Source organism: Chiloscyllium plagiosum, unplaced genomic scaffold (assembly GCF_037043375.1).
Source record: "Chiloscyllium plagiosum isolate Xiang-an unplaced genomic scaffold, Cpla_swu_hap1 HiC_scaffold_31, whole genome shotgun sequence".
Taxonomy (NCBI): Eukaryota; Metazoa; Chordata; class Chondrichthyes; order Orectolobiformes; family Hemiscylliidae; genus Chiloscyllium; species Chiloscyllium plagiosum.
In genome coordinates, this window is record NW_028270169.1 from 10,719,718 (window position 1) to 10,745,851 (window position 26,134).

Below are 26,134 nucleotides of genomic sequence, written 5' to 3' on the forward strand. Positions count from 1 at the left end.
TTCCAGAGTGTGAACACTTTATTGGCTGCCCAGTTTTGCCTGATGGAATCACTGCTGAAAAGTGAGTGGGAATAAGTAGGAGGAACAAGAGAGAGAAAAAAGCGACAACTGTCAAAGAAGCTGAACAGGGCAGAGTTCCATTCTCCATGAAAGATCACGAGGGAACCCGATAGAGATCTTAATACAATACAGTGAGGGTTGACAGGGCTGATGTAGAGAAGGTATTCCAGTCATGGGGGTGGATCAAAACTACAGGCCTTCAGTATAAGGCAGTCTAATAAATCAAAGGAAGAATTCAAGAGAAACTCATTTACCTAGAGAATCATGAAAATGCAGAACTTGCTATCACAAGGAATGGTTATGGATTATTAACTAAGCAGTAGTTAAGGAAAAGCTAGATAAACAACTGAGTGAGAACAGTACATGATATGCTGATTGGTTGAAATGTATTGTCTAATTGAGAGTGCCAGGCCCATCCCTAATTGCCCCTGAGAAGCTGGTGGTGAGATGCCTTCTTTTACCTACAGCGTGGAACCTGTCCTGAAATGTTGGTGATGGATGGAGGGCCAGAGGAGCATGCAGTGGATAAACATATGGATGATAATGGAATAGTGTAGGTTGGATGGGCTTCAGATTGGTTTCACAGGCTGGAGCAACATTGAGGGCCGAAGGGCCTGTACTGCGCTGTAATGTTCTATGTTCTATGCAGTAGGCTGGAGGTACCAGGTAGCCGCTGTGCCCCTCATGGTGGGAATTATTGCTGTCTGGCTTCTACCCGGAGGGTGGGAGAATGGGAAGCTCCACATCATAAGGCCAGTGACATAATAACGATGTTGACTCATGATGATAGCCCTCTCACTGCTCACTGGTGAGAATCCCATCTCACTGCTCAATCCTCGGCTGGAGAATGGGGAATTTTGTTATCAACGTGAGGAAGCTCCTTGCTGGCCACATCAAATGGTTTTCCCAACTTTCTCACCACTGCTCAGGGACTGGACAGATTCTTAACATTGACTGGAAACAGCTGGCCCAGTATCAGGAGACTTCCAAAACGTACTGTGTAGAATTCAGCGAGGGGAATATCCTGCCTTTAAACCGCTCCTTCATTATTGCAAAACACCCAAAGCCCTTCAGTGAGTCTTAACAGACATGTTACTAGCAAGTAAAGACAGGGAGGGGAAGGGGTAAAGGACCAAAATCCTGATTAAAGAGTTGGATTGTAATTGAGCCCTAAAGGAAGCAGAGGAGATGGAGGTGGTGGAAAGTTGGAAGGTGTTTGGGTGGGAATTCGAAAGTGTGGGCCCCGAGACATCGGAAAGCAAAACCGCTGGCAATGGAGTGTGGCAGGAGGGAATGTAACAGAGGCAAGGGTTTTCTTCTTCATTCACAGGATGAGGGCTTTGCTGGCGAGGCCTGCATTTACATGGCAAGGAAGGATAGCCCTTTACTTCCCAAAAGGACATTCATCAACCAGATGCATTTTTCCCAACAATCGACAATGGATTTATAGTCGTCATCAGACTCATATTTCCAGATTTTTATTGAATGTAAATTCCACCATCTGCCATGACAGGATTCAAACTCAGGTCTTTGGATTAACAGTTCAGTGATAATACCATTAGGCCAGCACCTCCCCTAATTTGGATATATGTAAACAATTCAACCATTTAATCCTAACTCTATCCACCCTTCTTGGTTCTATAACCATTACAATCTTTGCCAAACTAAAATCAAGCAAAAGTGCGGCACAGTGGCTCAGTGGTTAGCACTGCCGCCTCACAGCACCAGGGTCCAGGTTCAATTCCAGCCTCAGGCAACTGTCTGTGTGGAGTTTGCACATTCTCCTAGTGTCTGTGTGGGTTTCCTCCCACAGTCCAAAGGTGTGCAGGTTAGGTGAATTGGCCACGCTAAATTGCCCATATTGTCCAGGGATGTGTAGATTAGGTGCATTATTCAGGGGAAATGTAAAGTAAAAGGAATGGGAAATGGGTCTGGGTGGGATACTCTTCAGAGGGTCGGTGTGGACTTGTTGGGCCAAATGTCCTGTTTCTACACTGTAAGGATTCTATGAATGAATCCAATACAAACGGAAAGTGCTGGAGAAACTCAGCAGGTCTGGCAGAATCTGCATAGAAACAGAGTTAATGTTTCGAGTCTGATGTGACTCTTGCTCAGATCTCTGCTAAACATGAGTGCTTTGTGGTTAACAGTCTTTGAGAGTCATTGAAGGTAACGCAACCCAAAAACACAATGAAGATACTAACTGTGGATAGTAATCAGGGTGTTCACATGAAATGGATAGCTCAGAGTACAGGAGACCTTCAGAGGCTGAATATAACAGCAGCACAGCAAGCTGGAGTTGGGGAGCCATCAGAATTGCCCTGGAAAATCATTTACTCTGTCTGTCAATTATCCAAAGATCTGATCGAGTATTCAGACACTCAAAACTTGCTTAACAGATGAGACCTGGAATCCTGTGAGGAAACCCCAGGATCCAACACTTTCAATCAACTCATCTCCAGCCGTATTCCCCTGTGGGATGTACAAGGTGCTGTCAGATTCCTAGCCAATAAATAGAACAAATTCTTTCGCTCATTGATGTTGACACTTGAATTTATTTTAGAGCTGGAGGGACTTTTTGTTCTAGCTGAGGCTGGAGGTGACAGTGCCGGACTGTTGCTCAGGCTCTGGGGGGAGGCTTTGCCTGGTGCCAAAGCTGCTGTGTAAATGTCACTGGTGCGGGGGGGGGGATGTGTGTGTGTATGTAGGGGGCTGACCTCCTGCTTTAACAGTTAATTCCCACGCTCTCATCTGTGTTCTGGGTATAGAGTTGACACTATGGTTGGGCACAGTCACATAATGTTGGTTTACTTGGGGGTCAGTGACCAGGCAATGCCAGGGATATTATTTAATACCCAGGAGTTACTTTGCAGTAATGAAGACGTAGTTACAATTGAGACTACCGTGGGATAATGACGTTAAAGTGGGACAGCAATGACGTTAGGATGGTTTTGTGGTGATGTTAGGGTGGCATAGTCATGGAATTACATTTGGAAATGATGAAATTAAGGGATGACTCTGAGCCAGGGTGTGGTATAACAATGCATGTACAGTGGTGTGACAACACTGTCTCCTTACCTGCAGCGCAGCCACAAACTGGATGGTGCTGACCAGAGCTAGGGCCGAGCCCTTGGGAAAGTTGAATCGAACTGTGTCAACAAAATGCACACTGTCAATTTTGATATCGACAAACACGTAGAGCATCTTTATTCCTGCTGTGGAGTCGATCGGTACTGAAAGCAAGAAGAACAAAGACAGATGAGCCCAGTGGGAAAAGTTGGAAGAAAAATCGATGGCCACATGCACCATCACAGAAGCCGTCACTCAAGGTTTGTTGCTCTTCGTTTTAAGGTCCGGCCTACCTTCAAAGGCTTTGCTGCCAGAGGCAGTGTGACAGGGAACCTGAGGTAGGAACCAGGGCTGCCCCCTTTCCTCCTTGCTCAAAGTGACTCAAACAAGCACGCATCCCTCACCTTCTCAGTGAGGGAATGTCACAATTCCGATCGGCACAAGGATGGCCAGCCTGAACTGCTGTCAATTCCTTTAATCATTGTTGGGTGGGGGTGGGGGTGGGGGTGAGGGTGGGAGACAGAAACCATTTCTGCTGTTGGGAGAGTTCAGAGGAGGGAACAGGAAGCTGAAATCACGCTGCACAGAGGGGAGTGGAAACCCCCTAAAGCTCTCCCCAGGAGGAGGTTCAAGCTAGCTCTGACAGAACTTTCTGACCAGAGATGGCTGGATTGTTGCTCGGTGTTAAACATAAATGAACAAATGAATGGAGGAATAGGCCAGTGGGGCTGAATGGCCTCCTCCAGCTCCTACATTCCCTCTCCTTTGGTTTACCGGTTTCCTCTCCCACTTATGTTGCCAGTCCATACTTATTGCCCCACACTGAACAGGACCTCCCAGCAAGCCCTGTCTCCCTCTCACGCTATTGCCATTGTGTTTTTTTACACCATCCGAGCAAGATCCCACAGTATTGCTGGAGCAGCATTCCCTGCTCATCCCTGAATGTCCTGGACATGGTGGTGTTGAGCTGCCTTTTTTGGACCACTGTGGACCATTTGATGTATGTACACCCACAATATCCTGGAAGGAATTCCAGGAATTTTACCCTGTAATACTGAAGGAAAAGTGATACATTTCCAAATCAGGATGGTGAGTGGCTTGGAAGGGAGCTTGAAGGTGGTGGTGTTCCAATGTATCTGCTGCCCTTATCCTTCCAGGTGGAAGTGGTTATGGGTTTGAAAGGTGCTGTCGAAGGAGGCTGGTTGAGTTGCTGCAGTGCATCTTTTAAATGGTACAGACTGCTGCTACTAAGCATCGGTGGGTGGAGAGAGTCAATGTCAAAGATGGTGGACTAGGGGCTAGCCAATCAGACTGTTTTTGCCCTGGATGGTGTCAAGCTTCTTGAATGTTGTTGGAGCTGCACCCATCCAGGCAAGTGGGGAGTATTCCATCACACTCCTGACTTGTGCCTTCTGGACAGGCTTCGGGGAATCGGGAAGTGAATTATTTGCTGCATGGTCCCCAGCCTCTGACCTGCTTTTCTTGAACCCTAGCGTCTACATGAGAGGAGGGGATGTAAATTTGGCGATGGAGGTGGGCTTTAATAAAATTCTGTAAACTAAGGAGAAGCCCAAAGATGTCACAGGAGCAGAAACTGAGTGCAGCTCAGGAGTCAGCATTATTCAATCCTCTGGCTAAATAAACATTAGGTTGATTTGACCTTTGCAATTCAATAAGTTTCACACTAATGGAGTGTGAACAAAAAAATACTCCAACAAATCGTTTTCGATTCACCTTAAAAAATGACAACTTCAGCCAAGTGCATCCATTGGTTGAAGGCACACAGAACGAGTAGCATAATTCATGAAGAATTAAACACACACACACTCTCTCTCTCACACACACACACTTGGAAAATAGATTTTGTTCTGAGACACAGGAAGACATGTTAGGACAGGTGAACAAAGACATGGTCAAAAAAGAATCCTTTGTAAAGAGGAGAGAAAGAGGCAGAGAGATTGAGGAGGGCAATTGCTGAAAACATGACCGCAAATACAGAGTGAAGAAAATTGGCTTTGTTGTGGGGCTGCGTAAAAGTCCTCAGCCACCAGCCAAGAGCAAGTTAAACTTCTGTGCCAACAAAGTAAAGGGTATCACACACTCCTAAAAAAACAAAGAATGAGCGGGAATGTTGGTGTGCACATGTGAAAAGAAAAGTTGGAAACAAAGTAAACATCTTCAGAGGGAGGGAGAGAGACAGTAAACAACAAAGACTTGCCTTTATGTAACACCTTCAATGTATTAACCATCCTAATGCATTTCACATGAGCATTGTAAGGGAATATTCTAATCAGTAGTTTGACAAGAGGCTATTAGGATGAGTGACCAAAGGCTCAGGTAACTTATAAAAGAGAGACTGAGCTTAATTCCATTCTCATGATGTCTAGGAACACTGTGCGACTTGCTGCCAAGGCTCTCAAGGTACTGTGCTAAAGCGAGATTATATTTCCCCGCAGTGACCCCATCTGATGGCCCAAAGAGTTGGCCCAGGACCCCGACCCTGACTGTGATCTGGTCAATGGAAGGATAGCTCCCAGGGACTGAGAGGGAACAAGATGTGGGAACAGAACCAGGCTCACAGCATTTCAGCTCAACCAAACTTTAGACATTCAACCAAGGTCACCCAGCAGCTCACCGAGGTAATGAATCTTGCAGAGGGCTGGGTTTTAGCTACATCATTCATCGCAGGAGAGCGATCTGGTGAGTGAGACTTGCTCCAAGGTCTTTTACAGTACACACATTGCTGAAAAGTAAGTCCAACTGCATGTAGGGACTTAATGGTTCAACTAATCAATGCTGGAAAACGTCATGGGTCCCATTAACTCCTCAGTGCTACATTAGTAAACCAACATCATAGTGCCAGGATGCAAATCAATGCCGAGCCCAAGTTGAGTACAGAGTTGAAAGAGATGAGCCTGAAGAAATGTTTTGAGTTGGAAGTACCTCATATGGAAGGATGATGCATTCTAACGCTGGCAGCAGTGAAGCTCCAGAGTGTTTGGATTGTGAGCTTGTGTTGGAGGTACACGAAGTGGCATTTTTAAAACAAAGTTCTTTCGTGGGGGATGCGGGCATCAGTGGCCCATCTCTAATTGCCCTGCAGAAGATGGTGGTGAGCTTCTTTCTTGAACCACTGCACTCCACATGGTATAGAGACCCTCACAGGGCTGTGAGGAAGGACATTCCAAGATTTTGACCTGGCAACAGTGAAGGCATGATGGTAAATTTCCAAGTCCCAATGATGTGGACTTGGAGGGGAACTTGCAGGTGGTGGTGTTTCCACATATTTGCTGCCTTTGTCCTTCTAGGTGGTAGAGGTTATGAGTTTGCCAGGTGCTGTGGAAGGGTCCTTGGTGAGGTCGTGCACAGTATCTTGTCGATGGTACACAGTGCTGCCACTCTGCGCTGATGGAAGAAGGAATAGTTATTTAACTGGTCGATGGGGTGCCGATCAGGCATGGGACTGCTTTTGATTTGGATGTCAAGCTGTTCACATGTTGGAGACATTGGAGCTGAGAACATCATGACATGTGGAGAGTAATCAATCACACTCCTGACTTGTGGATGACACAGAAGCTTTGGAGGGAGTTACTTGCAGCTCTTGAAGCCACAGTATACAGTACATACAAAACATTACACAGGTATGACTGGTCCACTTCATTTCAGTTTTGTGATATCCTCCATGTCCCACACCATGTAGCCATGGACTGGGGGAGGGGAGGAGAAGATTATCAGAGGATAATGTGTCCTCAGTGGCTATCAGTATGGCTTTGGATTCAAATCCCACTCCAGAAACCGAAGCACATCAACCAGGCTGACAAGTTCACGTGCAGTACAGAGAAGGTGCTGCACTGCCAGAGGTGCCACTTTCACATGAAACATTAAACTTCATCTCAGCTGCAGGTCATAGAGTATTCGCAGTGTCTTGCGGCTATTTATCTCTCAACCAACACCACTGCGGGCTCCTGACAACTGCTCATGCTTCGAAGGTTTAGTCTGGGGGAGGTGGAGGGAGCGGGGAGGAGAACAACAATGGGAGGGAGTGTCAGATTTGAGGCATTCACTTGCACTGTGGGACACAACTCCAACAGGATATGCAGAAACCCTGTCTAAACACATATTCACCTTGGCTGCTTAGGAAGCTCAAGAGGGAGATACAAGGATTCATAATCCACCCCACTGACCACCTCAGCCTGCACTCACTCTGAAGCTAATACAGCAGGAGTCACTCTAAGTTAGTCGAACATCCCCAGATCCCCAATGTATTTATATTTTAAGTTAGAAAGAAAAAGGAAGAGCTTCAAACTGTGTGTTCCAGTGTAAATGAGATGAAGTTCAGGAATGCAGGCTGGTTGAGGTCAGTAGCATTGCAAGGCAGCTGGTCACCTCTGCCAGCCTGCCGGCGCCAGCTAATGAAACACTCTTGGAAACTGTCTGAGCTGAATTGAAGGATACCACAAAAAGCAGCTAGCAGGCCACAGGGGTCCCTCCCCCCCCCCAGCCAGCTCCTCACTGTGCTCTCATCCCCCCCCCATTCCTATCCCACTTTCTGCCCCTTATGTTTCTGCTGATTTATGACAGGAATTAAAACAGAAATCTTGCGAGAGACAAAGACTGCTGGACAAGAAAATTGCGACTGTCTATGAGAAAATATTCCTCTCAAAGGTCCTGTGTCCCCCAAGGAATCTTGAAAATTACAATCAGTGCCAGCTCCTCAACCGAAGTTACCTACTTGAAATTGCATTCCCAGCGACCTTCCTGCACTCTTCCTTTGTAAACACTTGTCCATTTGATCGGTTGTTTGCTTTCTGCCTCAATCGGCACTTGTGGCAAATAATCCCCATGGCAACAATAACTTACACCTCAATAGCACCTTAAACATAATCATTTGTCTCCAGGCGTTTCATAGGGGCATTACTGAAGAAAATGCTATACCAAGGGGAGCAATGGTGTGGCTTAATGGTAATGTCACTGGACTAGTAATCCACAGGCTTAGGAATATTGTTTTGAGGAAATAAGACAAGGCAGCAGTTCTGGTCACCCTGCTACAGGTTAAATTGGAAAGGGTTCAAAAAAGATTTACCAAGATGTTGCCAGGAATGGAGGATTTGAGTTATAAAAATAGCCTGGCACTGTTTTCCCTGGAGTGGGGGAAGCTGAGGGGTGACCTTATAGAGGTTTTTACAATCATGATGGTCATGGATAAGGTGAATACCAAAAGGTCCTTTCTCTCGAGTGGGAGTTCAAAATAACAAGCCATATTTTAAAACTGAGAGGAGAATTTTATTATAAAAAAGGACATGAAAGGCAACTTTTTTTTTTTACAGAGAGTAGTTATTGTGTGGAATGAACTGCCAAAGGAAGTATGGATGCAGGTACTGTTACAACATTTAAATGACATTTGGAAAAGTACATGAATAGGAGAAAGTGAGGACTGCAGATGCTGGCGATCAGAGTCGAGAGTGTGGTGCTGGAAAAGCACAGCAGGTCAGGCAGCATCTGAGGAGCAGGAGAATCAATGTTTCGGGCATAAGCCCTTCATTAAGAATGAGCCATTCCTGATGAAAGGTTTATGCTTGAAACATCGATTCTCCTGTTCCTTGGATGCTGCCTGACTGGCTGTGCTTTTCCAGCACCACACTCTCGACTAAGTACATGAATAGGAAAGGTTTGGAGGGATATGGGCGAACCACAGGCAGGTGGGACTGGTTTAGTTTGGGAACATGGTCAGAGTGGACGGGTTGCACTGAAGGGTCTATTTCCGTACAGTATGACTCTACGACTCTGTAACTGTGGATGCTGGAGATCTGAAACAAACACAGAAATTGCTGGAGAAACTCAGCGGTTTTGGCAGCATCTGTGGAGAGAGAAACAGAGTTTTGAGTCCAGTAAGCCTTCGTTGGAATAGTTCTGACATTCAGTTCTGGTGAAGGGTCACAGGACTCGAAACAATAACTCTGTTTTCCTTTCTACTATCTGTTTTTATTGCTTGAGATCGTGGCTTCAAATCTTAATGTGTGACTGTGGTAGAACTTAAATTCACTTCATAACAAAAGGCTAGCCTCATTGATGGTAGTTGTGTCAATGATTATCATAAAAAACCCAGTTGGTTCACTAAAGCCCTTTCACCCATCAGGGAAGGAAACTTGTCGTCCTTTCCTGGCCTGACCTACATGTGACTTCAGATCCACAGCAACGGTAACCCATCTCCTGAAAAAACTGCTCTGCTTGAGGGGTAATTAGGGATAAGCAACAAATGTTGGTCTTGCTCGCAATGCCCATATCCCATGAAAGAATAAAATTAAAGTCACATGGAGATAAAAGGTCAGATGGTCAAAATGTTAAGTTTCGGGTTAGGGTTTTAAATGAGGACAGAACACTAGAAGGTTTAGGGAGGGAATTCCAGTTAGAGGCACAGCCACCAATGGTGGAGAGATTAAAATTGGGAATCCACAATAATTGAAGGAGATTGCAAGAGACCGGCATTGGGGTGTGGGGGGCGGTAGGGGGAAATAGAGATCTGGAAAGGAATAGGGAGGGGCAAGGCCAGGGAGGGATTTGGAAACAAGGTGGGAATTTGAAATTTCATGCTCTCATAATTCTACCAGTGAAAAAAAAAATCTTCTAACTTCCGCTTTAATTCTTTCAGTGAGAATTTTCAGACTGTGTCGTAACTTGGTGTCAATTTGCCAACAAGCGGAAACAAGATTTCACTGCCTCTGACTCTGAAAGTCTCTGATAAATACCTCCCTTAACCCTCTCTTGTACCATTTGATAAGATAAATAAAACACACTCAATTTTTAAAGCTGCAACTGTAACTATAAATGTCAGCTCCAGTGCGTCACCTTTGTGTGAGGCAACTGCGCATTGTGCAAAAACCTGATGCTCTATCTTTCCTCAAAAGATGGGGCGTTGGCATGGAAACAAGACACTTGGTGGTGCTGACGTAAAACAGCAGAATTGGTAATGCGGTGACATCATTACTGCTGCGGTGACATGTATTTTGCTGCTTTTAGTTAACCAGATGTGTAAAACTTAAAATTCCACTGATCAAACTAACAGGGCAGTACATGAGCCCTTGTAAAGTGCTTGTCCACCAGGGGTAACAGCAAGAAATTAAAGCAGCCTGTAGTTTGCATTTATCATAGAACACAGAATCCTTAGTGTGGAAACAGGCCATTCAGCCCTACACACTGATTCTCCAAAGAGTCACCCACCCAGACCCATTCCCCCACCACTCTACATTTACTGCTAAGTAATGACCTAACCTACACATCGCTGAGCACTATGGGCAATTTTAGCATGAACAATTCACCTAACCTGCACAGCTTTGGATTGTGGGAGGAAACTGGAGCTGACATTAATATAATGAAATGTGTGTCACAACATGTCTACCCTTCTGATAAGCCTGACATTTCTTTATTCTTTCATGGGATGTAAGCATTGCTGGAATGACCAGCATTTATTGCTCATGCCTAATTTCCCAGAGGGCAGACAAGAGTCAGGGTTGAAACTTTATTGCTGGAACAGCACAGCAGGTCAGGCAGCATCCAGGGAACAGGAGATTCGACGTTTCGGGCACAGGCCCTTCTTCAGGAATGAGCAGAGAGTGTTCAGCAGGAGAAGATAAAAGGTAGGGAGGAGGGACTTGGAGGAGGGGCGTTGGAAATGTGATAGGTGGAAAGAGGTCAAGGTGAGGGTGATAGGTCGGAGTAGGATGGAGGCGGAGAGGTCAAGAAGAAGACTGCAGGTCAGGAAGGCGGTGCCGGGCTGGAGGGATCCGGCTGAGACAAGGTGGGGGGAGGGGGGATGAAGAAACTGGTGAAGTCCAAGTTCATCCCCTGCGGTTGGAGGGTTCCCAGTCGGAAGATAAGACGCTCCTCCTCCGACCGTCGGGTTGTTGTGGTTTGGCGGTGGATGAGTCCAATGACCTGCATATCCTCGGTGGAGTGGGAGGGGGAGTTGAAATGCTGTGCTACAGGTTGGTTGGGTTGGTTCGTCCGGGTGGCCCAGAGGTGCTCTCTGAATCGCTCCGCAAGTAGGCGGCCTGTCTCCCCAATATAGAGGAGGCCACACCGGCTGCAGCGGATGCAGTAGATGATGTGGGTGGAGGTGCAGGTGAATCTGTGGCGGATATGGAAGTTTCCTTTGGGGCCTTGGAGAGAAGTGAGGGAGGAGGTGTGGGCGCAAGTGTTGCACCTCCTGCGGTTGCAAGGGAAGGTGCCGGGAGTGGAGGTTGGGTCGGTGGGGGATGTGGATCTGACAAGGGAGTCGCGGAGGGAGTGGTCTCTACGGAAAGCTGATAGGGGAGGGGAGGGAAATATATCCTTGGTGCTGGGGTCTGTTTGGAGGTGGCGGAAGTGACGGCGGATGATGCGTCAACCATATTGCTGTGGGTCTGGAGTCACATGTAGGACAGACCAGGTAAGGTCTTCCCTTCATTACCCCGGCCTTTGAGAATAAGAGTTGGGACAAGAGTCAACCATATTGCTGTGGGTCTGGAGTCACATGTAGGACAGACCAGGTAAGGTCTTCCCTTCATTACCCCGGCCTTTGAGAATAAGAGTTGGGACATTATATTGAGATTATACAGGACGTTGATGAGGCCTGTTATGGAGGACAGTGCATAGTTCAGGTCTCCTTGTTATGGGAAGGATATGATTAAGCTAGAGAGGGTTTAAAAGAGATTTACCAGGATGTTGCTGGGTATGGAGGGTTCAAGTTATAAAGAGAGGCTTGATAGGCTGGGACTCTTTACACAAGAGTGTAGGAGGTTGAGAGGTGACCTTATAGAGGTCTATAAAATAATGATGGCTATGGATAACGTGAACAACAGGTCTCTTTTTCAAGGACATTTGGATAAGTACATAAATAATAAATGTTTGGAGGGATATGGGCCAAAAACAGGTAGGAGGGACTAGTTTGGTTTGGGATTATGGTTGGCATAGACTGGTTGGTCCGAAGGCTCTCATTTCCCATACTGTATGACTATGACCCTATAATGGGATTAGTGAAACAGATGCGTCTTCATATCAACTGATGATGGTTGTCAGAAACAATAAACTTAGCTTTCAATTTCAGATTTTATATTAAGTTCGAAGATTTATTTTAAATTTCATCAACTATTGTGACAGGATTTGAAGCCATGTCCCCACAGTACCACCTGATTTACCTGTTCAGTGGGATTGCCACTATGTCATCATCTCCAACCACAGCTAGTGGTCAGCATGAGAGAGTCTCCTGGCCAGTCATGCTCAATGTGGAATGATGCCCCTCAGGCTTATGCATAACAGGCTGATGATCCTCTCCAGGAAGATCTAGCGCTGCAAACAGACGTAAGCATGAGAAGAATAAGAAAGAAGAATAATGGAGTGAGATGCCCTTAATGTGCTTTGTGACATTGTGACCAGACAGATTCAACATCCCGGCACATGAGGAGATATTCAGACAATTGACCAAGGTTAAAGCAATGGGATTGAAATAGAGAGAGGAAGGAAGAGACGTGACAAACTAATGGATTACCATTATTTATCACAAGGGGAGGTAAATACTAAAGCAGGGAGACTATGCTTGTGTTATACAGGGCATTGGTGGGATCATTATCAGGATTACTGCACACAGTATAAGTTTGCTTATTGAAGAAAGAATGCAGGTGTGTCGCAACCACTCAAACAAGTTTACTGGACTAATACCTGGAATGGAGGGAGGAGAGGTTGGATGGGTTGAACTTGTCTCCACTGGAGTTCAGAAGAGTAAGAGGCAACTTGACTGAAACAGATAAGGTCCTGAGGGCTGGTGGCAGGGTGGATGAGGAAAGGATGTTCCCTCGAGAACGTAGAACTAGACCTCGCTGTTTAAAAATAAGGGGTCCCCTTATTCACATGCCTGTGGGTTCAGGGAGGGAAATCTAGATTTAAAATTCTAGGCTGTTAAGAATATGGGGGGATAGCCAAGAGACTGGAATTGAAGCAGTGCTATGATTTACAATCAGACTGTGCAGCTCCTGCTCATGCCATCTCTATGTTAATTTGAGCCTCACTTTCACAGTAATCCTTCTAGGTTGAGAATCTTGGGGGAAGGAAGAAAATTTCCAATAAAATGCAACATCTGCCAATGGCTTAGCTAATTTACCAAGTGATAGGTGAAACCACAAAGTCTCCAGCACAGCCACAGCTGATTCCTAATCACCAATTTCACAGTGGGAGAGCACAGCGGGAGTGGTGGAAACGCCAATACAGTGCGTTCTGATATAACGCGTGTTTCAGCAATACAAATTGGCTGTAACTCGACTGACGAATTGTAGATGCTGTTGGGATAACGCGAACTTTCTACTGAACAGGTATAGCGATTTTCTATAGCAATCTTCGACAGTGGTTTCCCACAGCATGATTTTGTATAGCAATCTTCTACAGCGTGACTTTCTGCAACGGTTTCCCATCGTCGATTTTCTAAAGCAATCTTCTACAGTGCGATTTTCTACAGTGGCTTCCCATAGCACGATTTTGTGTAGCGTGAGGTTGCAGAGGAACGCAACTGTTGTGTTAAAACAGAATGATCTGGGTAACTATGAGAGAAGCCAGCATCAGGCTTCTCTGACAGCCAGCCATAGTGCCCCTTCCCTGACACAAGGGTTGGATCAGGTTCGACCTTTAATGGTCAATGCCCCATTCTCTACCAATCTGTCTAATGAGCCAGCAGCACTCACCATCAAGGCACCCCCGGCCACTGAAGAGGTGTCTGGGGGTAACTCAGCAGAATGTTACAAAAACTCGAAGGGTTAAGTTATGGGAAGCACTGTCATAAACTGCATGTGTGTGTTCAGGAACTATAGAAGGTTAAAGAGCGATCTGATGAAGGTTTTTAAGGATCTTGAACAGAATTGATAGTGTTGATAAAGAAGTGTTGGTGACTAATGGGGTACATGGTGACAAACCAATATCAAAGCAGCACCAGGCCATTCAGGGGAAAAGGCAGAAAAGAAAACATTTCTTTCTGCAAAAGCTGGTGAAAGGCTAGTCGCCTTTTCCACGAAAAGCAGGTGATACCTACGCAATTAAGAATTAAGACGGGAGATTTGATAGGTTTTTGTGGTATGAGAGCATAAATTCTAAAATGGTGGACTGAGAGTAGTGTGGATCATGCAGCTGCTCTTGAGATTGTGGCTGATTTCTAGATTTACTTCTACATTTCCTACAGTCATTACATTTCGTTAGTAAACGTTTGGAGGGATATGGGCTTTGCACAGGCAGGTGGGACTAGTTTAGTTCGGGATTATAGTCAGTATGGACTGGTTGGATGAAGGGATCTGTTTCCATGCTGTATGACTGTATAAATGGATACAGAACACAGGCAGACTGACCAAGTTCTGGTATAGATTAGACTTGAGGGGCTGAATGACCTCTTCTTCTGATCCTTTCTAAACTGTAACCAATGGGGATTCAGGGAGGGGTTGTGGGTGTAGGGTGCATGTAGGGGAGGGAAGAAGAACAGTGCTGAAATGTTTAAATCATTGGCATAAAAATGAAAGCCAAGTGTTTGTCAGGAACCATAGCCGTGTGTGTGTGTGTGTGCATGTGTATACTCTACACGCAGCATTTGCTGTTTGCCAAGAACGAGGTTGTGAGGGTGGTTCTGTAATGTTTAGAGAAAGTTCTGCAGGAACTCCAAATGCCTCCCGACATTTGAACCTGCACTTTGTGCCTCACTCTGTTTTGCAAATACTGAAGACCTTTATTTGAAAATTGCTGTTGCAAATGAATACTTGAAAATCATCCCAGAACCCACAGATATTCAAAAATTTGATACAAAACATTTGTTCCCTATTAAAAATACATTTCCAGTGACTGTATTTTCACACTTTGCTCTCACTATGTTGCCACATTACTAATGCAACCTGCCCACCTCAATATGGTATCTGAAGAATCCAACAAATGCCTGAAAAATGTTGCCTACACTTGCTGGAGCAGTATTAAAGCAGAAACAGCAATGCCTAATGGTACAGGGCTCATCAACAGTGATTAGAGACTTACTCCATTCAACTCATATCTAAGGATAGATCTCAACACTCCTTTGAGACAAATAAAGATACTAAACCTGGGACTGTGTGCTTGGTCAAAGAGGTATCAACCAAGTCAGAAGTCACTGGATACAGTTCAACAGATTTATCTGAAATCACAAGCTTTGGGAGCACTGCTCCTTTGTCAGGTGATGTCACTTCTGATGAAGCAGCAGTGCTCTGAAAGCTTGTGATTTCAAATAAACCTTTTGGATTATAACCTGGTGTCGTGTGACTTCTGACTTTGTTCACCCCAGTCTGGCATCTCCACATCACACCTGTATGGAATGAAGAGGGTGAAACAGGAACAAGTCACTGGGCATCTTTATGCCTGCTCTGCTATCCAATAACATCAAAGGCAATCGTCTATTTCAGCTCCACTTTCCAATCTGATAATCCATATCCCCTGATTCCCTTAATGTCTGATTGATTTCTTTACAGAAGCTGGGGGGCTGAGGAATCCAAACCTTTTGGAGGGGGTGGGAGAGGTGGGGGGCACTTGCAGATCATGACAGTGAAGACAGTTCCAGAGCTAAGAGTCGAGACAGATCAATGCATGGCCACCAATGCTGAAAGATAACTGGCAAAAATCCCCAGGGGAATCAGGAAGACCCTATCTTTAAAACAAGCACAGAGATTTTGCTATGATTTGGAATCAGTGCTCTGCCTGAACTGAAACAGAAAACGGATTCGGCAGCACTTTTCAACAGGGAATTGGGTAAAAAGTCAAAACTAAAATAAAAAATTTATGAGGAAAGAGTGGGTGGGTAGGGATGCAACCAATTGAATGGATCTTAAAGGGAGCTGGAACAAGCATGAAGTGTTTGATAGCCTCCTTCTACACAACCTGGACTATCCAGCCCGCACAGATGCAGCCCTCTTGTAGCAAGCAGTGAGAAAATGAAAAAAAAAACGACAAACTAGAACATGCATAAGACATCCCCGCAAAGCAACAATAAATCGTCTTCAGCCTCCAGGTCAAAGCCAGTCAGCAAATAAAAAAAAATTATCTCTGAGAAAGAAGTGCTCTGTGACTGGAATTTGATGAATAATTAAAGGAGGCAAGTTGTGTCTATGGATTGGCAATTTCTTTGTATCTAATACTCCTTCCACTTTCACCTCTCAGCCGTCAACTGCAAGAACAATGTCTCACATGAAAAGGGCAGAAATATCTCAGTTATCAAACAAGCTTTGTCATTTCGCAGGACTTTGCAGAAATTACCAGCAACATCAAACTGCATCAGTAATTTCACTGCCAAGCTTCAAAGTCATGGGCAAATAATGAACTGGTGATGCACACAGTATGAGGAATGTAATGTCTTTTCAATGGGATTATCCATGGAGGAGATTTGTTTTTTTTTAAACTCATCCCAGTTAGAAGTATTTAATATTCAGTCACTCTTCTTTTTGATGAAAACACACACCATTTATAATTTTACCATCCACTGTAAGGTTGCCAATCCTCTGGGACTGGCCTAAAGCTTCCAAAACTTCAAATGGAATCTCTAGTATGTTATATCGATCCCAAGACAGTGGTGAAGTACAAAGCCAGACACTAATACTTTTCTTGATACAAGGTTTATTCACACAATGCAGCATTATACACCCCACCCCTCCAACTGTAACAAGCCGCACCTCCACCCTCAGACCCCATCCCTCCAACTGTAACAAGGACAGAACGCCCCTGGTGCTCACCTTCCACCCTACCAACCTTCGCATAAACCAAATCATCCGCCGACATTTCTGCCACCTCCAAAAAGACCCCACCACCAGGGATATATTTCCCTCCCCACCCTTTCCGCCTTCCGCAAAGACCGTTCCCTCCGTGACTAGCTGGTCAGGTTCACGCCCCCCCTACAACTCACCCTCCCATCCTGGCACCTTCCCCTGCCACCGCAGGAACTGCAAAACCTGTGCCCACACCTCCTCCCTCACCTCCATCCAAGGCCCTAAAGGAGCCTTCCACATCCATCAAAGTTTTACCTGCACATCCACTAATATCATTTATTGTATCCGTTGCTCCCGATGCGGTCTCCTCTACGTTGGGGACACTGGACGCCTCCTCGCAGAGCGCTTTAGGGACCATCTCCGGGACACTCGCACCAATCAACCACACCGCCCTGTGGCCCAACATTTCAACTCCCCCTCCCACTCTGTTGAGGACATGGAGGTCCTGGGCCTCCTTCACCACCGCTCCCTCACCATCAGACGCCTGGAGGAAGAACGCCTCATCTTCCACCTCAGAACACTTCAACCCCAGGGCATCAATGTGGACTTCAACAGTTTCCTCATTTCCCCTTCCCCCACCTCACCTGAGTTCCAAACTTCTAGCTCAGCACTGTCCCCATGACTTGTCCTACCTGCCGATCTTTTTTCCACCTATCTCCTTCATCCCCTCCCCCTGCCCCCGACCTATCACCTTCATCCCCTCCCCCACTCAACTATTGTACTCTATGCTACTTTCTCCCCACCCCCACCCTCCTCTAGCTTATCTCTCCACGCTTCAGGCTCTCTGCCTTTATTTCTGATGAAGGGCTTTTGCCCGAAACGTCGATCTTACTGCTCCTCGGATGCTACCTGAACTGCTGTGCTCTTCCAGCACCACTAATCCAGAATCCGGTTTCCAGCATCTGCAGTCATTGTTTTTACTGCAGCATTATACATGTCTGCTTCCCAGCGATCAACCCCAGTGTCCCAGCAGTCTCTCTTTATACCCTTTCGAGTGCTAATAATCCAAATCAAATCAGATGACAGCCAATTAGAAAGGCAGTCAACTCTCTTCTAGAGTGTTTTTTTTAATCAACCTGTTCAGACACCTCTGAAATAAGTGGGCCTTCAACCCACACCTTCTGGCCCAGAGCTAGGGACATTACCAGTGTGTTACAAAAGCTCGTTTTGCTTTGTTAAATCAATACCAAATTGAGACATGATGTGGAGGTGCCAGGCTTGGACTGGGGTGGACAAGGTCAAAAATCACACAACGCCAAAAGCTTGTGATTTTAAATAAACCTGTTGGATTAGAATTTGGTGTGTGCGACTTCTGACTTTGAGAAGTGACAGCATTTTTAGTTTCCCTTTGTACGTGTTCAAAGGTGAACTCCAGCTGGGACTTGTACTCAGGCCTCCTGGTTGAGAGGAAGGGACACTATCACTGTGCCACAAGAGTTCCTAAGTACTCGTTCCTAATTAATCTGCTCAATCATCTTATTATACACCTCTAGAACAAGTGAAAATTGAACCTGTGCCTCCTGGGTCAGAGGTGGGGACACTACCCGTTCACTACAAGAACTCTTCATAAATGCTTTAGACATTTCTGAATCAACCTACTTACAAATGTAATGACAGACCTCTGTAACAACTGGGACGTGCACACAGATCTGCTGGCTCACAGGTAGAGATATTACCACTGTGTCACCAGAGCCCTATGTAGATGCTTGCAGTACTGAAACTAACAATGCCCTACACCTGTGTTTCTTAACATCATACCATTAACACAGCAGACTGGATGTAGGTTTGCTCGCTAAGTTGGAAGGTTTGTTTTCAGACGTTTCATCACCATACTAGGTAACATCATCAGTGAGCGTCTGGATGATGCACTGGTGGTGTAGCCCGCTTTCTATTTATGTTTGGGTTTCCTTGGGTTTTGGAAAAAATACATAAATGGAAAGCGGCCATATGGAGGCTAACTAATATTACCTGGTATGGTGATGAAATGTGCGAAAACTAACCTTCCAGCTCAGCGAGCAAACCTACATCCAGAACCTCAACCTGAGCTACAAACTCTCTCAAAACTCACTAACAGCAGACTACTTTGAGCAAACTGAAGGGAATACGATTCGAAGGGGGTAGAGTGGGAGGCAATAGAAGGTGTTGTACCTTTTATTAAAATTCTGGGCACTTTCTGAAGTGGGTGACTGACTGACAATCAGGTGAGGAGGAATCTGTCACTCTTCTAACTGGCTGAAGGAATGCAGGGCATCACATAAGATGGATACTTTAGGCAGCCAATGGTTGTGTGGAATGGAGTAACACGCCCAACCACTTGTGGGTTTAGACTTCTGCCATCTTTAACACTGATGTACTCACTCCCCTTTCAGCAGTGATAGCCTCTGCCATACTCTCAATGTTTATGTTTATACAAAATATTTGTGATTTAATTTTGCTGAAAAGAGAGACTTGTTGCCAAAGCTTCTCATCTTGCACTCGTTGGACAAATGGAGGAATGCCAAGTTTCAAACAATCCCTAATCATTTATACCACAGAAGAAAAAGGCATTCTGACTCTGAACAGCTGAGGCACTGGCATGGGGGAAGTAATGGGGAACTGTCGGGATCCCAAACTCCTGGGTTATTCTATTAAGGTACAAGGCTCGGGTTTATTGCTTTTGTTTGCAGAGAGCAGTTTTCTGCAACAGGATTTCTATCATTTCTAGCAAACATACTTGTTCCATATAGAGTTCAAATGACCATCTTACATTAGTTATTAATGCACCATTATTGCGCTGAGAATTGTTCAACAAGTCCTGCCCGAACACAGTATCTGCTGTTCGATGCGGTTCTATGTTTTGGGTTTTGGAAGTATGGGGTCTGTACTCTGTTTACCACAAACAACCAAGGGAATCTGCCATTTGATTTTATCAGGAATGTACTTTAAGTTAAAATTCTCTCTACAGGTCGTTCTGCTATAAAGCGACAGTTGTGTTTCTCTGCAACCTTGCGCTATAGAAAACCACTATAGAACATCACACTGGCTAACATCACTAATAGAAAATTGCTATACCCATTCAGTGCAAAACTTGCGTCATCCAAATGTCCACAATTCATCAATCACATTACAGCCAATTCAAACTGACAAAACACACGTTATAGCGGAACAAACAGGATTTCTTGAAGAAAAAGCCTCAGATCCTCACCTCATCCCACTTTGCCCTCTGAATCCCCGCACCATCAAGGTGGTTGCTTATGATTATGTCTCAATAACTGTGTCAGAAGGCAGTGGGTTCAAGCCCCACTCCAGAGAGGTGAGCACACAATCGAAGCTGACATTCACAGTACAGCATGAAGGGATTGCTGCACTGACATAGCTGGCATGTTTCAGGTAAAATGCATCCTTTCAGGTGGATTTAAAAGATCACACAGTGCTCTTTCTAAAGACAACAGGGCACCTCTCCCAGGTGCTCTTGGTCAACATTTGTCCCTCAACCAACATCAGTGAAAGAGATTATTTCATTGTTCTTTGTGAGATCAACCAACATCAGTGAAAGAGATTATTTCATTGTTCTTTGTGGGATCATGCTGTGTGCAAATTGGCTGTCACGTTACAATGGTGACTACACCTCATAGGTTTTACACTAAAAATAAAGCAGAATGTGACTATCGGAGATAGTAAATGGTGCTATATAAATGCATGTGTTTTTCTTCTTTCTCAAGGGTAAGTAGGGAAGGGCTACAAAATCGTAGCGCAGCCAGTGACACCCACATCCTGTGATTGAAGAAAAGAAAGTGTCATTGGCCAAAGTCTAGAAGTAGCAAGTACCTGCCCTTGAAGGGCTCTCAATAGATGGCAGCTGGTAATGGGTTCATCACAGAATACAGCATTCCTTCTGTCTGCTTCCTACATACCACCTCCACTGTCCCTGAAGTCTCTCTTAATGAGTGCTCTGAACTAGATATTTTCTAATCAACCTGCTCAGAGATGTTATTACACACTTCTGAACTAGGTGGGACATGAATGTGGGTTTCTAACCCCAGAGGTAACTGCACCACAACAGTGTCCCTGGACTGTAGCTGACCTTCTGCTGTCAATCAGCTGCAGTGGTGATGGTGGTGCTTAAAATAGAGCATTGGACTGATAGATGGCAATTGATATCGACTGATATAGTTCCACTGCAAACAAACTCAGTGCCCAAGTATAAGCAACAAAAATACAAAACAAAGACCTCTGTGCTAAACGGCAATGAATCACTATTGCTATCTCTGCAACATCTTCCCGTTCTGCTTGATCTATTGCTGGCCTGGACCCCAAGCTCTACACTTCCCTTCATAATCCTCCCTATGATTTAAAACACTCTCTTTGGTCACCTGTCCTATACCTTCTTATGTGGCATGGTGTCAAATCTTGTCAGACAAAGTATTTGGATATGTTGAGAGTGCTTTGTGACTGCAAGTTGTTATAACAGACAAGAGAAGACAAGCTATTGGGCAAGTAATTGTTGCAAGTGTCAGGATAATGTTACTGGAGACAGTAGGTGCAGAGATGTTGTTCCCCATTTAGGTCAGCCATTTAGGACTGAAGTGGGAATTTCTTTGCTCAGAGAGTGACAAACCTTTCAAATTCTCTACCCCAGAGGACTGCGGATGTTCAGTTGTTGAGTACGTTGAAGCTACAGATTGATATTGAAGATTGTTAGTCATTGAGTAAAAGAGTTGGGATGTCATATTGAGGCTGTACAGGACATTGGTTAGGCCACTTCTGGAACATTGCGTGCAATTCTGGTCTTCTTCCAATCAGAAGATGTTGTGAAACTTGAAAGGGTTCAGAAAAGATTTACAAGGATGTTGCCAGGATTGGAGGGTTTGAGCAATAGGATGAGGCTGAACAGGCTGGGGCTGTTTCCCTGGTGCATTGGAGGCTGAGGGGTGACCTTATAGAGGTTTATAAAATCATGAGGGGTATGGATTGAGTAAATATACAAGGTCTTTTCCCAGGCTTGGTGGAGTCCAATACTAGTGGGCATAGATTTAGGGTGAGAGGGGAAAAATTTAAAAGGCACCAAAGGGGCAATTTCCATCTCTTTGCCACTTGTTCTATTACAAGTCATTCTGCTTTAACACATTTTGTGAACGCAAATTCGCTGTAACGCGATTGACGAATTGAGGACACTAATTCTAAAGTGGAAATTTATTAGATTAGATTAGATTAAATTACTTACAGGCCCCTCGGCCCAATAAGTCCACACTGACCCGCTGAAGTGCAACCCACCCAAACCCATACCCCTACATTTACACCTTCACCTAACGGGCAATTTCCCATGGCCAATTCACGTAACATGCACATTTTTGGACTGTGGGAGGAAACCGGAGCACCTGGAGGAAACCCACATAGACACGGGGAGAATGTGCAAACTCCACACAGTCAGTTGCCTGAGGCGGGAATTGAATTGAAGCAAGTACAGTCAGTTCTTCTCTAACATGATGGTTGTGTTCTTGTGCAACCCCATGTGATAGAAAAATTGTGCTTTAGAAACAGCGATTAAAGTGTTGGTGATGTAATCGCATTACAGCCAACACATGTCTTAAAAGTTCGCATTTTAGAATCAACGTCCTCAATTTGTCACTTCATTACAGTGAATTTGCATTAATGACATGCGTTTTACAGCAGAACAGCCTGTAACAGAACAAGTGGCAAAGAGGTGGAAGGCTATGGTGGATGTGGTGAAAAAGCTGTTGTGTTGGCCCACATTCATCCCTCACCAAACATCCCAACGTCATCAAAAACCAAAACAGGACTGGGTCATTTATAGACAAATACATTCTCAGACCCCTATAGATTAGATTCCCTACAGTGTGGAAATAGGCCCTTCGGCCCAACCAGTCCACACCGACCCTCCGAAGAGTAACCCACCCAGACCCATTTCCCTCTGACTAAATGACCTAACACTATGGGGAAGTTAGGATGGCCAATTCACCTGATCTTCACATCTTTTGGACTGTGGGACGAAACCAGAGCACCCGGAGGAAACCCACGCAGACACGGGGAGAATGTGCAAATTCCACACAGCCACCCGAGGCTGGAATCAAACCTGGTACCCTGGTGCTGTGAGGCAGCAGTGCTAACCACTGAGCCACTGTTGCCGTATGCAGAGCATTGCTTGTGGCATTCCCAACAATATGGTTATGTTATAGGGTTAGTCATCCACAGGCCTGCAAAATGGGTTCAAACCTCACCGTGGCAGCTGTGGAAATGAACTTTAGTAAATTAAATGAATCTTCAAGAATTTCTGCTATCTTTACCCAGTCTGGCCTACATGGAACACCATATTGCCTCAACTGCCCCTTCTAATAAGTCAGCTAGCCAATCAGTTTATGGGGAATGAGGGATGAGCAACAAATGCTGGCCTTGCCACCAACACCCACATAGAAGAACAAAATACAAGCAAAAGCAGGAATTGCTGGAGAAACTCAGCTGGTCTGGCAGCATCTGTGTGGAGAAAGCAGAGTTGACATTTTGATTCCAGTAACTCTGTTAGGAGCTAATAAAAGCTGGTATTTATGGTGAAGCCAAAGTGGGGGAGCCAGGAGGGAAGTTTGGGAGGTGGCGGGGGAGATGAAAGACATAAGTATACAAGGAGAATATGGATAATAGGCCAACACAGAGGAAAAACTGAAGAGTCTGATGAGGAGTCACTGGATTCGAAACATTAACTCTGCTTTTCTCTCACAGATGCTGCCAGACCTGCTGAGTGTCTCCAGCAACTTCTGTGTTTGTTTCAGATCTTCAGCAACCGCCGTTCTTTGTTATTTTTAAAATACAAGCACTTCCTATGGCTCTCCAATCATTGAGTGCTCTGTAAATGATAAGAGGAGGAGATGGCTGCTTTGCTATTCAATGAGATCGCGGGTAATCTTGTCCCTTAATTCCACCCTCTTGCCCTATCTCTAAATCCCTCAGTTCTGTTTGTGGTCAAACAGGATTTCAGTCTTAAACACACGTCGTCTGAACATACCTTTGGGCAAGAGAATTCCACAAGTTCACACCTGAACTACGACATTTCTCCCCATCTAAGTATTAAAGGGTTGAAGCTGTATCAAGAACACCTCATTCTTGAAATCATGGTCTCACTGAATGGCAGAACAGGCCTTGAGGGGCTGAATGGCCTCCTCTTGTTCCTATGTTCTTGACACCAAAGATGGGGGCGCAAATCTACTCAGCACCTCCCTGTCATGCGCTCTGGTGTTTCTCTGAGGTCATCTCTCATTCTTTGAATATCTACAGAACTTCAGCCTATTCTCCTCAGTCTCACCTCAAAGGACACCCTCTCCTCACAGGAACCGGTCTAATTTCTAATAGAAACGATCTATTGTTTCTTAGAATCTTTTGCATGTCCTCCAAGGTCATGCATAACATTACATTGCTGTATAGTCGCTCTGGGCAAACAGAGTAGACAATTTATATAAAGCACAGTCTCACAGGCAGCAATGAGAAAAATGACCCATGTAACTGAGGGATGAATGTTGGCCTGGATAGTAGTTGGAAGGGTGGAAATAAGCTCTCTCCCTCACGATGTGTCCTTTGATCTAATAGCACTCAGCTTGGATTAATGCCCCCTGTAGCTATGTAACAAAGCAGTGTTTTCCTTAGTACCACAGTGTCACCTGGACCATATGTGGGATGAGGTGGGGGTGGTTGGTTGAGGGGGGGGTGGTGTGGGCAGGGAAGAGTTTCAGCCCACAAGCCCCTGATCGAGGGTGACAGTATAATCGCAGACAGAGACCAATTCTGGTCAGTGACTGCCATGCCACCTGCAGGCTCATCAATGTTACAGAGAGAGAGAGAGAGAGAGAGAGAGCAGACACAAGCACACCGACATAACAGACAGCAAGTCCAATCAGCTTCACTACAAATAGGGGCAGGTGAGCCAAACCCACTGAATTATTGAGGCGGTAATGAAATAATAATTGTGATTAAGTACAGTGTCCAGGCTGGGATAACGGAATCATCTGTTTCTGTCATTAGTCTGGTAATCATAAAATATGAGGTATCGTGGCCACACAAAGTGGCTGCTGCCGGAGGTCGCCTGTTAAACAGCTCAAATTCAATCCATCTTCACAAATTCTGTTCCAGAAGGCGAGGAAACAGCAAAAGCCCAAGGAGCAGGTCCAACCTTTTTACTTACGGTATGTGAGAGCTTCCTGAACAATCTTTTGGAGTTAAAAGCAAGTCTTACAGTATTGAAGGAGTGCTACACAGTCATCAGAAGGTGTCCCTTAGAAAACTTGAAACCATCTGCTCCCTCAGGTGGATGTGACAGGTTCAAGGGCATAAGGATCACAGGCACAAGGCAAGTGATTCCTACATATCCATTAATATTTGACCAACAATCAGCATCACTACAAACTCAGGCAAATGGGCCTAATTTAATTGTGAAAACTGGGCAGCATGGACAAGTTGGGCCGAAGGGCTTGTTTCCATGCTGTAAACCTCTGTGACTGCAAGTCAATGAATCAGATTGCTCTTTGTGGAATCTCACTGTATGCAGGTTACCTACTGTTTTGACATGAATGAACTTGAATTAGATATCATTTGATTTATTTATTTGGATCTGGATATTAATTCTCCATTTCACAACCTTAGAATGTCACAAAGAGCTTTAATCATTCAAGCACTTTTTGAAGTGATGTAATAAAAAAACAAAGACTAACATTCAACAAAGGAACTCCCTTAGTTCTAAAGTGCTTTCAAGTTCTGAGCTGATGAAAGGCACCACTTAAATACAAGTGCTTACTGGAAATTCTGTGCAATCTCGACAGAAGGCGAGGAATTGGCTTAATCACAAATGTACCTGGCATCACATTGGCACTGAAAGTCACATACATCCTTGTGGTAGGCAGACCATAGGCTCGATGATTCAACAACTGGCTAATCAAATCCACCAGCATCTTCTTTCAGTTGTGAGCAACAGGTAGAGTTCAGACCATAATGAACAGACCAAAATTCATAAAACCACAATAAAACATCTGCTGTTAGGTTGATTCTGTGATTGAGCACCATTTGCTAAACAATTTTGAGTGCACTAAAAGGTGCTCTGCTTTCACAATGGCAACACCTTGGTCAATCAGAGCTGACCTGACAACCACTCAGCACCGTTTTCATCCGTCGGACACATGTTGTGACTGGTGGAAATTTGGCATTCATGTATTGGTTCTGATGAACGCAAAACAAAAACCTCC

At 45.0% G+C, this 26,134-nt stretch overlaps 1 protein-coding gene across 5 annotated transcripts in view; it reads right to left on the bottom strand.

Annotated features, from left to right (window-relative positions):
- The window catches only part of dph1 (diphthamide biosynthesis 1), a 613,903-nt gene that overhangs the window by 276,305 nt on the left and 311,464 nt on the right, over positions 1-26,134 (bottom strand). For 4 of the 5 annotated variants that reach the window (XM_087977226.1, XM_087977225.1, XM_087977228.1 and 1 more), the window contains exon 5: positions 3,139-3,293. In XM_087977226.1, coding sequence (XP_087833352.1) covers positions 3,139-3,293 — 155 coding nt within the window. Of the gene's footprint in view, positions 1-3,138; positions 3,294-12,302; positions 12,323-26,134 lie in introns of those variants that run through there. The other variant, XM_087977229.1, reaches the window with a different exon arrangement.